Consider the following 14,623-nt stretch of genomic DNA (forward strand, 5'->3'; position numbering starts at 1 on the left):
TAATAATAATAACAGCTTTTATTTGTATAGCACTTTTCCATCAAACGTTGCAGCTCAAAGTGCTTTAAACAGAAGATGAGTTGCTTGCAACTTGTTACCTTTCCTCACATTCATGTGACGTTGAAGGCTTGTATTGATTATAGAAAATAAATTAGTCTTTCAGTAAATTATACTTTATTTGCATGTACGTTGTTTGACTTTGGTCGTGATACAGCGCTGGGATAAGGAATATTAGTGTTGTAGTTACTCACATACAGTCCTGTCTTCTGTGAAGTAACGTTCATTTCACAGCTAGTGAGCGCAAAAATAATAATAAAAAAAAAGTTGTCCCTTCTGACATTTCCTGAAGCTACAAGCACTTGGGATAAACACCCGAAATGAAAACAAAAGCAGTACATTTTGGAAATGATGCTGAATTAGGTGTAGCTTAGATCTTATTTCAGGTATTAGCCTTTCCAAAATGGCCAGATAGCCTTAGACCAGTACTACAGCACAAGCGATGTATTAACATTTATTTATAAAGAGATCTCTCACACATGCTGTACAGAATATATAAAAAGAAAAACAGGCAATCCCAAAATAAAAAAACAACACTTTCAGGACCCAAATCCTTAAACATCAACTCGGTGTGTCGGCCTACCTTTATCCCACACGTGATATCATCAATTTCATCAATACACCAAACACACAGACATCATTATACATACACATTTGATTAAAACTGTCATCCTCCATTTTGTCATTTGATAGTGTAATTTTTAGGATGGACAGACACATTTATTGAGACCAAGAACGATAGTAACAAACGAACAGTCCGTTGGAAACTCTACCCAACTCTTCGATGCATAGTACACAGAGTTACCGTTGTCATAAGCTAATGTCAACAATTAGTTTCAATCATTTGTTAAATGAATCTCCTTTTTGAGCATGTGTTTTGCAAATTTACTTATGGCTATCCGGCCTTTAATAGAGAGAGAAGGATGTTTTTCTAAACATTAATAGTTACATACGGAGGTACAAGAGGGATAACGATAAGGGTTGGTGGCCCGGGTCATACTAAGTGCCAGGAGGCATAGGGGTGTGTGTATTAAGAGCGTTTATTCCCCCAAACTACCAAAAGGTTTAGATTATATCGGTGTGAGTGTGAGCAGGACATGCTCCATCTTCGGATACATGGACTTAATTTCAATGTGACGTAAACATGGTGATGTCACACATCTTTCTATTTAAAACCCAGTACTCATGTCTTGTCATGTCATGTACAAAACAAAATAACTCAAAGATCATCAGCAGTTATAACACAAATCAGGCTCAGCAGGGGAGAAAGGGAGGGATGGAGGTTGGACGGCGCGGTAGTTACAGCGTCGGGGGCTTCAGCCCGTACTTCCGAGCGACTTCGGTCTGCGCGTAGGCCGCGTCACACAGTGAGTACAGGTGGGCCATCTCCATCTCGGACTTGGCCAGGTTGATGGCCTTGTTGAACATGTCTATCGCCTTGTCAAGATTGCCCCTGTAAAGAAAGGATGTTATTTCAAGACCTTTAGATGTAAATGGACTAAATGGTAAATCGACTGCACTTATATAGCGCCTTTATCCAAAGTGCTTTACAACGGCTCTCATTCACCCATTCACACACACATTCACACACCAATGGCGGCCAAGCTACCGTGCAAGGCGCCGGCCCGCTCACTGTGAGCAATTTGGGTTGCCCAAGGACACTTCGACATGTGGCCAGCCGGGACTCGAACCGCCGATCTGCCAACCTTGCGATTATTAGACGGCGGCTCCTCTACCTCCACAGGGTCCCATTGTGTTTTAGTGTTCAATATAAACAAGTATCTACTGTACTTACCTTTGAACTTCGATAGTTCCCATGGTTTCGTAGGCAAAGTCACACTTGTTGTCAATCTCGATGGCCTTGCTGATGAGATCCAGACCCAAGTCCAGGTCCTGTTTCCACTGAAGCTGCAACAAGCTGGAAAACACACTGAAACGTTAGCTGCCAAGCTGTACACGCTTTTAACACTAGAACAGCCGTGCCTTTTTTACCTACTAAAAGACCCCCTCTTTACAATGCTCAAGCTGCTATTTACACACAACGACCACTAGTTGGCTGCTTGTAAATTATATTATATATTATGTAAATGCTTCCTACACAGAAAAACGGCAAAACAGCTTTATACTAGCTTATCCTGATGTGATTTTGAAAATGTCAGGATACTGGATGGTAGAACGCACATATCTAGGAAAAGTCATGAAAGGAGAGTCCTGAAATTTGATCGAGTGCAAAGATAGAACACTTTTCTGGCTGTTCTAGTGTTAAAATCCATACAAAACTGAAAGTAATGGTGGGTAAAATACATTAGCATGAACATGAGATTTCGGTGAAAGTTTAAGATGTAATATTTGGAGTCAATGAGGAGCCTGTTCAGGAAAAGCACACTAACCCTTTGTGGACATATGTGGTAGCGTTGTCAGGTTCCAGGTCGATACACTGGTCGTACATCTCATCTGCCTTGCCAAACTGTTGCTGGTCAGTCAACGCCTGAAAGCACACAGGTAGATCTCATAAGGACATGGTGACTTGCACGCTTGTTATATCCCCGACGACATCGGCCAAATATATGTGACACGTTCTAATGCTTTGGTCCGCATATCGGGATCTGATGTAATGATCGGACTTTTCTTTTCGAAAAATGTGAACACCTTTCCCGCGTTGTTGAAAATCAACGATGACACATCGCTAGTCAACTTACACAGCTTGTTTTGTGAGCCTGCTAACAATGTAAAGTAGTGTTCTAGTTAACTAGGTAGCAGTGGGGGATTACTCACTGAATCCATTGCATTGTTGCAGTATTTTGGCTTGACTAGCGAGTGTGTGTTGTGGTGATTCTCAACAATGTTGAAACGTAGTTCCGTGTTTCAAAAGAAAGGTTTGAACATTTTGATTGGTTGCCGATATGCGGACCAAAAGACTAGAACGTGTCACATATTTTAGAACAATTCACATACAGCATGTTGTTTTCAGATGTTGAAAAAATTCCTAATTGTCCTGCAGGTGACAACATGTTGCGTACCTGAGCGTACAGCGCGTAGCCTTCGGCACACTTGGGAAACCTCCTGATGACGGCCTCAAAGCCGTCCATGGCCGTCTGCACCTGGGAGGGGATGTTTCCAGTGTATGCCTGTCTGTACTGGGGGACACCAGAGCAAAAAAAGTGTTAGCGGCTCCACCAAGGGAGTTAGCTCTCTTGGTGTTGTGGTTAGCGCGGCCGGCGGTCGTGCGGGAGATCGGGGGTTCGACTCCCGCGTGGGGCGAGTTACACTTACGGTTCCTGTTCGCTACTACAATACACTGATTAACCTGTATTTATTTCATGGTTGACATGATAACTGGTGCTGGTTTTTGAGCTACATTGTATGAAGAGGGTTTCTAGGTGTCGACTCACAAGAGCGAAACACTTCTGTGCCTGGGCCAGAGCTGAGTCCGGTCTGAGCTGGATGCACTCGTCAAAGTCCCCCACCGCCTCCTCCACCTGGTCCAGTAGGATCTTCAGCTGAGGGGGAAAATAGACTTTTAGCATGACGTGTTTCATCCTCTACTACAATCAACTGTTATTTTTCTCATGTACATTATAGCAAACACCATAAGTCTTAAGCCCAATGCACACGGCGTGCGATTTTGTCGCACCGCAAATTTGATTCCATTGTTTTGAATGAGACAATGCACACGGCGGCGTGCGATGCGATATTGTCGCACGACAACATTCGATTCTCCATTCACACCCACACACTTCGGTGGTGTGAATTGAGAATCGAATGTTGTCGTGCGTCAAAATCGCACGCCGTGTGCATTGGCCTTTACTCACTCATTATGATGAAGTAATCTCTGTCATTGTTGTTACAAAAAAGTTAGGGTAAGGCCAATGACATTTGAAATAAGGAACTAATAAGGGTTCAAATTGTTGGAGAAGTATCCAACTGCCTGCAGCGTTAGGGGGGTTGGGCTGAATGACAGCAAGGACAGCAGGGACAGCAGGGACAGCTAGGACAGCCAGGACAGCCAGGACGGCCCTACAGTACCTGGCCCCGGTGGTGATAGACGTCCGCGTTGCGTGTGTCGATCTCGGCCGCCATGTTGAAGTCCTGCGTGGAGAGGAGAGGCTGCTGCTGCTGCATGTACATGCTGCCGCGCTTGATCAACGCGTTGGCCCGCAGCTGGAGAGGCAGAGGAAGAACATCTTACCTATACATCCACCTACACCCTTAAGCCCGGTACACACAAGGATTTTCAAAATCTTAACAGATGTTTTATCTGAGACAGACCCCACACACAAAGATAAAAAAAATCATGGATTGAACAGCCTTGATCGTATTGTGTGTGGTGTGCGCCGATATTCCCATTTCAGCACAACCCCATACATAAAGATTATCGTTACGACAGTCTAGAGTCTCGTTCCCCAAGCCAGAAATCTCGCGTGATCAAACGTGATCTAACGTAGTACCCTGACTGACCTGTACGAGGCAGCCATGTGTGACAGGGCAAATAAAGTCCCAAAGAACAAAAAGAAGAAGTCAGCTCGCTTCTTGATTGGCTACAAACCCTCAGTGCCTCAGGTTTCTACAGCTGCAGAGGTCGAGGCTGATGCTGTACTGTGCCCGCCAGCTCCCAACCCCATCTGATATGATCAGTACCTTGACGTTGGCGTCCTCCATGTTAATGACCCGATCCAGGTCAGGCTGAGCACCTGTGGAGTTGCCGATCAGCAGGTAGAACGTGGCGCGCAGTATTAGGGCTTCTGCAGTGTATCTGCCGCCAGACTCCACTTCCTTGGTGCACTCGCTGATGATCTTGTCATAGTTCTCCTCCTCCATGTACTGCTTGGCCTTCAGATAGCCAGAGCTAAAAGAGAAAGAAACCAAAAGCATGTTACCAAAGCATTTCTCCAAATTAGGAAGATCGCTTTTTTATCCAGAACAACATAACACAGGGATGCAAACTGGTGATGGCCCAAAAAGGTGACACTTTTTTGTGTGTGCATGAAAACAAAGAACATTTATGAAAATTGTTGACCTATTTTGAGGTAAAAACGGTTAAAACAGCTAAAAGGTGACAGGTTTGCACCCCTGAATAACAGTCGTGCGGTGATCTCTGACCTCTCTGTGACCTCTGCCGCCTCGCCTTCGTTGTCCTTGTCCTCGTCCTTCTTCTCGCCCTTCTGCAGGGGCTGGGAGATGATGTCATCGGTGAAGGAGCTGAAGTAGGACTTGATGGATGAACTGAGGGGAGGGCATCAGGGGCTCCCGGTTCTGAAGGGAGGAGAAGAAGAAGAACCGTTGGATTTAGTGGATTTAGAAGTAGGTAAAAGGACTGCACTTATATAGCGCCTTTATCCAAAGTGCTTTACAACGGCCTCTCATTCACCCGTTCACACACACATTCACACACCAATGGCGGCAAGCTGCCATGCAAGGTGCCTCATAGGGCCCGCTCACTGGGAGCAATTTGGGGTTCAGTGTCTTGCCCAAGGACACTTTGACATGTGGCCAGCCGGGGCTCGAACCGCCGATCTGCCAACCTTGTGTGACGGCCCTGGCCCCATATATATTCCTGGCCTGTAATAACATCTGTTTCCCTGTCTGCAGAGAGTACTCCTGCTGGACAGGGTTATTAATCAGTGAAAGGCAGGTCAGCTGGTGGACAGCTGATTGTGCCCCACCTGGTTCCAGGATCCAGGGAATAAAAGACCCATGCAGGCCTCAGTATGGAGGCCCCCTTCTAGGCACCATTATTCTTTATTCTATTTTGTTTGTTCCTTGTTTCACACCATGCAACACTCACCTCACCACTTTCCACTACACTCACATTACACCACTGATTTACTGACTACCACACCTCATCTTATTATTGTTATATAGGCCTCATTTAGTTTACAATAAACATTTATTATCATTTACTTTAAGATCGTGTGTGTGTCTCCCGTTTTTGTCATGGTCATGAGCCTGGCCGTGACACTTGCGATCATTAGACGGCGGCTCTACCTCCTGAGACACAGCCGCCCCCAAGTAGGTCACACTTGGACATGACTTCTGAGTGACAGTTTAACAAAAAAATTCTATTTAGCGGAAATGTGCTTGTCTTACGCTGAAAACCGTTGCTGGACATTTTATCTCGTCTTGCCTACTGGCCGCGTTTGGCTCTAACTGCCCAGCTGCTACTGCCAGGGCTGTACATTGAGTTTGCCGTCGATAATGGCCGTCAATAATATAATGTTTAATTTCACTTCATTATAAATTGTTCTGGGTTCAGTCTCTGCTGTCATCCATCCTTAATGAGCGATTCGAAAAGTGAAACGGTTATAAGCAGAACGCAGTCACACACACAGACAGGGAGACCCAGATAAGCAAAGAGAACAGTATGTGTGTGTGAGCGAGACAGAGAGAGAACGAGAGAAAGAGTAGTAGACAAATCATTCAGAGCATGAGCATTTAACTAATTAACATAATATAATTATAGTCTACAGGGGGTTTCTGCTTTGATAGCGGAAGTATTGATTTAAATGTGTTTACAGATATAGATATTGAAACTGTGGTCTATGTTGCAGGTTAAGATAATCGTCACGTCGGCCTCACGCAGAGAAAATAGTCGAGACTCCGACTCTCTAGCGAGCGGAGGGTGAGGAGCCGGCGTGAGGCGCGCGTGGCGGCTCTAACTCGTTAACATGGCCGCCTAAATGAAACTCACACTCGCCGCTGAGGCCAGGCGATCTCTGTTTTGTCCTTGTTTAGTTGGAGGACGTCTTGTGTCATCCAGGCGTTTATTTGTTCAATGCAATTACAGAGATTGTCGACGGGACTATAGTCGTTCGGTGAGAGGGCTATGTAGATTTGAGTGTCATCCACATAGTTAATTAAGTAGGCAATTCTGTTCTTTTTTATGATGCTGAGGCGAGGTTTAGCCCTTACCTTGTACTTCTCTTTGGCCTTCTCCTTCCCCAGCAGCTTCAGGACCTTGTCTGCCAGCAGCATGCTCTGCTGGTTCTGGAACGCCTCCAGGATACAAACAGCCGTAACATCTACAGAAGCAGAGAGACGGTGGAATAACAGTGAAATTCGAGTTATTTGGTTACTTCTATTACCCTAGCAGTGTGTGTGTGTGTGTGTGTGTCTATGTGTGTGTGTGTGTGTGAGCGAGAGAGAGAGAGAACGAGTAGTAGACAAATCATTCAGAGCATGAGCATTTCCACAGCATTTCTCTCGCTCATCTACCAATGAGACAGGATAATCATGGATTAAGTAGATGCTATGGGTTAGGGGATCGCAGTATTTTAAAAAAATCTCTTGTTTTGTGTCCGGTTGGTCACCGGTTTATCAGCACCGTTTTGAAGCTGCAGTTCATTTTCAGTTGAATTTACACTAGTGTGCATTGGGTCGCATGGAATCCACACGCATATGCACCACACTGCGGGCATGGGGACCAGTTTGGGCTCAAGAGTGCTACTTTAAGAACTATAGGCTGAAGTTATAGACATGATCGTGTAGCGTCACTTTGACACAACTGAAAAGAATGAGTCACACCTTCCAGGCACTCCTTCTTGTTGTCCAGCCTCTCCAGAGCTTTGGCCCTCCGGAACAGGGCCTTAATATAGCGTGGGTTCAGCTCCACAGCCTGACAGCAGTCAGACACCACTTCTGTCCATTTCATCTGAAATAATCACACCAATTGTAAGTGCACAACCACACAGAAACATGCAGAGACACATGAAAACAGTGAACCACTACGAACACACACCTGCATGAATTTGAGGTCAAGTCCGATAATAGTGACTACGTTTACATGTGAGAGACTATGTTTACATGTGAGTGACTAGGTTTACATGTGAGTGACTACGTTCACATGCACACAGCAAGGATTGGTGGGAGAGTCGTCCTCACATTATTATCTGGTGAAAGCTTTGGCATAGGGGAGGCATGCATAGTGCAGACACTAGAGGAGGCAGACAGACACTAGAGGAGGCAGACAGACACCAGAGGAGGCATGCCCAGTTGGCCCTGACGACACTCACCTGCTGTTCGTAGGCGGCTGCTCTGTTCTGGAAGAAGGTGGACAGGTCGGTCTTCCTCTCTGTGGGGCAGAGGGCAATGGCCTCTGTGTAGCACGTGATGGCCTGCTCGTACTTGCCAGCCTTGAAATACTTGTTGCCCTTGTTCTTAGCCCCCTGGGCGCGGTCCAGAGGACTCTGCATTGGGGGGTGGGGGAGAGGGGAATAGGGGGAGAGGGGAATAGGGGGTGAGGGGGACAGGGGGTGAGGGGGATAGAGGGTGAGGGGGACAGGGGGTGGTAAATGTAAGTGGTGAATAACTATTGGACTATTACGAATGGCAAGGCAAGGCAAGTTTATTTGTATAGCACATTTCATGCAACAGGGGCAATTCAAAGTGCTTTACATATAGCATTAAGAAATATAATAAAATATAAATAAAATAAAATACATAAATATAAAACATAGAAATACATCAAGAGGGGAAAAAGACAGGCTTTTGGGGTTAGCCAACAAGGGCACAGGTGGACGGTTTAAGACGTGACATGATTTTATCTAGAGTCTTGTAGTCGATGGTGTTAAATTGTGACATTCTCTTTTTGGGGTCTTTACGGATGAATGCAAGGGCCAGGTCAATCAGGGGCTACTTCAGGCCAGAGTTAGGGCTGAGGAAATGACATTTCTAGCAGCAGGGCCGACACTGGGGACCTGGGACGACCAATACGCGACAATGACAACCTAACAAACACGGCAGGTAATTGTGTGGAAAGGATTGAAATCCAAACCTCACACCGACCAGGCATTTCAGTGAAATTACAGAGATTGTCGATGGGACTATAGTCGTTCGGTGAGAGGGCTATGTAGATTTGAGTGTCATCCACATAGTTGTGGTAGGCAATTTTGTTCTTTTTTTATGATGTCCCAAAGGAAGCCTGTAGAGATTGAATAGGAGGGGGCCAAGGATCGTCCTTGGGGAACCCCACACCGTTTTAATTGTGTCCGATAGAGAGGTCACATGTGTTGGCAATACAGAGGGCACATGTTTGAAATTGTTGAAGTGTTTTTGTTATGATGACTGCGACTGATGTATGAATGACTCACTTACACAAATGTATTTGTTGTAAGTCGCTTTGGATAAGTGAAAACATGTTCTGCTTCTTCCAACTTGCTAATAATCCAAATCAATAGTTAAAATTGTAATTAGGCCTATGTCAACCCTCCCCCAATCCCCAAATGACCTTGGGTTGGAGTGGAGCTGTCTGCAACTGGCTCCAGGGTTTTATGTCCTCAAAGAACATTCTAAGCAAAGAACATTCTACGCAAAGAACATTCTACACAAAGAACATTCTAAGCAAAGAACATTCTACGCAAAGAACATTCTACGCAAAGAACATTCTACGCAAAGAACATTCTACGCAAAGAACATTCTACGCAAAGAACATTCTACGCAAAGAACATTCTACGCAAAGAACATTCTACGCAAAGAACATTCTAAGCAAAGAACATTCTAAGCAAAGAACATTCTACGCAAAGAACATTCTAAGAGAGGGATTGTGATTCATTGCTATTGTTGTCAGCCACAGTGTTGATATATTATCCACATTGCCTAGCACTAGGGTTTGCAGATGTAGAATAGCAAGTCTTAGCATTCAGTGTGCACAATTGGACATCATTGTTGATGAGTCAACTGTGCCGTGGACTGTCGCGTACACAATAAAAACATCACTGTCTGCAATAGGCTTAGTGATCAGTTAACATAAAGCTGAACATTAAAAGGCCACCATGTCAGAGAGCTAAATGTTGTGATGGCAGCAAACTACTATATGTGCAGTTGTACATTCAACGGTGATGTAGTTAAATGTTCCTGTACTGACTGTAAAGACCTTGCGCTAGCATATCAGCCCCAATAGAGCTCTCAGGCCTTCTGCTAGCATATCAGCCCCAATAGAGCTCTCAGGTCTTCTGACGCTGGTTTTCTCTGTGTACCGCATGTACAAAAGAGATTTGGCGAGGCTGCATTCTCATTTTATGCACCCAGATTGTGGAATGCACTGCCAGTTTACATTAGGGATGCAACCTCAGCACATAATGTTCAAGTCACGACTAAAAACCCGACTTAATACGGCCTTTAAATTACTAAATAATTGAATTAAGATTATATAATGATTGGAGCACTTTGAGCTGCAACGTTTGCAGGAAAAGCACTATACAAATAACGTTATTATTATTATTACTGCAGCGTCAGGGTGATTAAAACCCTCATGCAATAACGTACACCCCTCCCTTCAACGCAAAGTAAACATGGTTGTGGCTCTGTCCATTATCGACATTTAGGCATTTACCAGAGGTGCTATTATTCACGAAGCTGATGAATGTCTCCATACACTCAACCTTTCAAGACTGACTGGTCCGTTCCCAGTCAAATCCCACTAAGTAGTGTCTGTGCGCCATCTCATTAATCCTCCCAGCCCAGGGAAGGAGGGACGGAGGGGAGGTAATGGATTGACAGACTGAGTGGCAGATGATGTCTCTTCATCCTCACAATAGGCCTGTCTGTAAGACACAGACACTACAGGGAAACGGGCTTCGAAGGCCACTGACAACAGCCTGTTGATTTGCAAACCCTGATATGGAGACAGCACATTATCTTTTTGACAGAGGGTGAAATCATTCAAATGGCTTTGAACTCTGGACTCCTGTTGGGTATTGGTTACGAATTATCTCAGTGTCAGTGAGTGTGCCAGTTCTTAGTTTATTTAGCATTGAGGCCTTTTAAACCCAGGCTGAGTGGTTATAACTTATATGCATACTATAAAGTTACTCTGGAGGGTCAACCAGCATTCCAGAATTCTGTCCAGTAACTGACCTCAAATGCAAGTGACACCTGGTAAGTAAGTGTGCATTACACCTGACACGTGTGTGGTTAGTGTGGGAAGTAACAATTGGTCAGTTTGGATGCGTGGGAAAGCCACGACCGACGTCACCTCATTGAAGTGAAGGGTTAAGGTTAAGGCAAGGGTAAGAGGGTACTATGGTCGTGCAAACAATCCTACTTAGTTACAATGAATACCATTGCATTAACTATTTAGGTAGCTAACGTGTGTTTGGACAAATTAAACAAGTAATGCATGAAAGAAAGAAAGCTAACTCAACATGTGCTTCCTGAAGGCTCACCTTACCCCATGTCACATCTAACCCACTCCGCCCCCACCACTAGCAACTTAGCTAATGCAACATTGACAAGCTCGCATTGACAATTAATAACCAAACCCTAGTTGTTAAACCTGGACATTTAAACCACTGGCTTCTTAGCGCATTTTAACACAGGGTTTGATGTGTTGTGTAACAGGTTTTTGTTGCATTGATCAACATTTCCAAGCAAGTCCTTTAAGCAAAGCAAAGCACTACTTAGCTGCGAGCTAAAGCGACTCCCACCAACCAGGTGCACAGACAGACATATCGACTGCCACTGACAGCTCGTGTCCTTGGATGTTTCTCGTGCACAAACATTACCCCCAAAACAACAGCTAGACCGTCAGCTAAGAGTCCCAAATCCAATGTGGGAGATCAATCAATGCATCAATCTCATACAGGACAAATAATTAAAATGTTGGGATGTGTGATTGCATTGGAGATGCATTGCATTGCATACCATCTCTTGCTGTTCATGGCTCGCGCCGCCGTCTTGGCCCTGCTGCACGGGACTCGCGCTGCCTTCCGGAGTCTTCCGCTCCCCGCTCCGTTTCCCCGGGCCGTCCCGCGTGCGGCTCCGGTTCCATAAGTATACAGCACCCACTCCTAGGACCAGGGGGGTCCCCACCAGGAGGGCCAGCTGCCAGCGGGGGAGACCACCGGCGGAGGGAGGCTCGACAGGCTTTGAAGCGGCCATCATACCACCCATGCAATGGTCGGTCAGCCAGGGGGAGAACTACACACTGAGTATGCAAAGACGATTCGGTGCTGGAAAGCACTACCGACTCCGGTAATCGCACGGGGAGGTCAAAGTGGGAACAGCGGATGCACTGTGCAACTGCAACCGGGGTCAGGTGTGGAGCGACGCACTTCCTTCCTCAAGACGACAAATGCCAATGGAATATAAATTATGTTATATATTGTCTTTTATTTATTGTCGAAATTACAGTCCCGATTCTTGTTTGGATTGGTTATAAGTTGCATGCATACATATTGAAGCTATAATATTGCTCACTATCTATGCATATGTTTTTGTGTTTCTCTCTTACGCCGTTTTTGTTGTTGTTGTTGTTGTTGGCGTACGTTTTACTTTCACACACATGTTGCTGTCACATTATCAACAACGATAATAGCTGCAGAGGTTTTAGCTGTCAAGTAACGTGCCACTGTTGTGTGTTAGGTCACTCATGCAGTACTATGCTGTACGGAGTGTCGTTCTGATGCAATGGCGCCATCTAGTGGGTATTACATTAAATGCAGCTAAAAAGTCAGGCGTGGATGTCTAGAAAACGTTGTAAAGAAAACGGTTTTAATTTACGTCATTAGAACACCAGCACCTGACACCTGTAATAGTCAAGTCTGTCAGGTGAATGCCACTACATATTTTATCTGCAAATGTTTCTGTTTTAACGTGCTATAAATGAATCTACCTTACTTTTTATTCAGTGTTTATGTGATAGTGATAGTGATAACATATTTCCATCCCTCAAATGCAAGTTCAAATCAAAGCCATTTATCTTGGATAACAACACATCTGTATCACATGATCTCAGTGAGTGTAATGTGTGTGAGCAACGGCCAGGTTTCGATCTCTCCTGAGTCACACGACACGTCTGTGTTTAGCAGAGCCTGCTGCTGGGTTGGACAACATTGGTGCCTAACCACTCGATCATCTGTGCCCTCAAGCAGTCCTCAAACTCAGCAGTGGCCTAGCATGGTGTCAAAGTCAACAGTGGCTGTGTGCAAATAGGACGCTTGTCTATGGCGTCAGGATTATGCCATATATAGCACGCACGTAAGAAGCATGGGCCAACTCTGTTTGGCAAATGTAGGCCTAATTATTAGGTTCTTGGGTTATAGTGGATAAAAGGCAAGGCCTCCTTTTTATTATTGTCTTTTGTATTGTTATGTAGGCCTAAAGCCTAAAACTTGGTTAGAGACAATGCTGATCAAGGCATTAGTGATTCTTAGTGAGTCTTGGTAAATGGTAACTGGACTGCACTTATATAGCGCCTTCTTTGCTGCTCCAAAGCGCTTTACAACGGCCTCTCATTCACCCATTCACACACACATTCACACACCAATGGCGGCAAGCTGCCATGCAAGGCGCTGGCCCGCTCACTGGAAGCAATTTTGGGGTTCAGTGTCTTGCCCAAGGACATGTGGCCAGCCGGGGCTCGAACCGCCGATCTGCCAACCTTGTGATCATTAGGCATCTCATTCTCAGCCTCAAGCCAGACTGCTCCTGCCCTCGGTCTTAGGTCAGGGACCTGCACATGCACTTGTTATGTGAGATGACCAGATTAACGACTTTCAGATTTACCTCTCTAAGGCGATTAGTGATATTTTCAACCACTCCCAGTCTGTCAAGGTGTGAGGCTTTCCCTGGTTTGGGTCTAAACTTAGGTACACGTTGTCTTTGCTGTTTGAATGTTGATTGCCATGTGCCTTGTTGCTTACTACTGCCCCCAACATACTTATCTGATTATGACAGTGTGTGACAGGTAGGCTGATCTCTATTCTAATATTGTAAAGTGTTGATTTTTTCCCCAATTTGTATTCATATTACAGGTATGTTGAGAAAATGCATTTGGCAGTTATTAAATGCAGGTGTTCAGATGTGTTCAACATGTCATTTGAAGTGTCCATATCAAAGTTGTTTATACCAGTAGTATATTCTAAACGATTTGACAAAAGATTTTCAGAGGCAGTTCCACTCATATTTTTCATTTTATTGGACAGATACAGTGAAGACAGACAGGAAAGTAAGGAGAAGAAGGGAGAGAGGGCATGTCAGCAGGGCATGGGCCAGATTCGAACCCATGCCGATATGTGTGCACTGTAGACCTCGGTGCTAGACCACTGGACCACCCCAGGCCATCAAAAGAGCTTTTTTTGTCCCATTAACAACATATTATAACACAAACATATATTTTTGAACAGTATAAATTATTTAGTTTTCTCTACACTGCTGACTGTCTTTTAGTTCCATAAATGTCCATTGGCCCATGGCCGGCTTTTTGGTAGATTATAATTTAAACATGTGTCACAGTAGTTGCGTAATTGCGTTGCGTTGCAGGGATGTCCCTGTGGGTGAAGAGGGATGAAGGGATTTGGTCCTCCTGAATAGTCAACAGATTGTTTCACTAACTCAGGGTTTCCCTAACCTTAACCCTCTCAGAGAGCCCTAGTCACCTGTCCTGAACACCTGAACATCAGGAACACCTGAACTCAGGAGACCCTAAGGAGATTGCACTGATGGCCTGCCTTGTCGCCAACAGGGCGCTCAATGTGTGTGTGTGTGTGTGTGTGTGTGTGTGTGTGTGTGTATGTGTGTGTGTGTGTGTGTGTGTGAGCAAGTGAGTGAGAGAGTGAATGAGAGAGAGAGA

At 45.0% G+C, this 14,623-nt stretch overlaps 1 protein-coding gene across 1 annotated transcript; it reads right to left on the bottom strand.

The window, feature by feature from the left end:
• Positions 1-497: 497 nt before the first annotated feature.
• tomm70a (translocase of outer mitochondrial membrane 70 homolog A) lies at positions 498-12,019 on the bottom strand. Its single transcript, XM_080536472.1, is given in 13 exon segments — positions 498-1,510; positions 1,853-1,975; positions 2,448-2,545; positions 3,078-3,194; positions 3,450-3,557; positions 4,084-4,218; positions 4,696-4,903; positions 5,158-5,273; positions 5,275-5,310; positions 6,967-7,076; positions 7,579-7,705; positions 8,067-8,240; positions 11,695-12,019. Coding segments are annotated over 13 exon segments (1,755 nt in total). The 5' UTR covers positions 11,944-12,019; the 3' UTR covers positions 498-1,356.
• Positions 12,020-14,623: the final 2,604 nt, after the last annotated feature.

This window comes from Nansenia antarctica (genome assembly GCF_963989245.1).
Source record: "Nansenia antarctica genome assembly, chromosome: 7".
NCBI lineage: Eukaryota > Metazoa > Chordata > Actinopteri > Argentiniformes > Microstomatidae > Nansenia > Nansenia antarctica.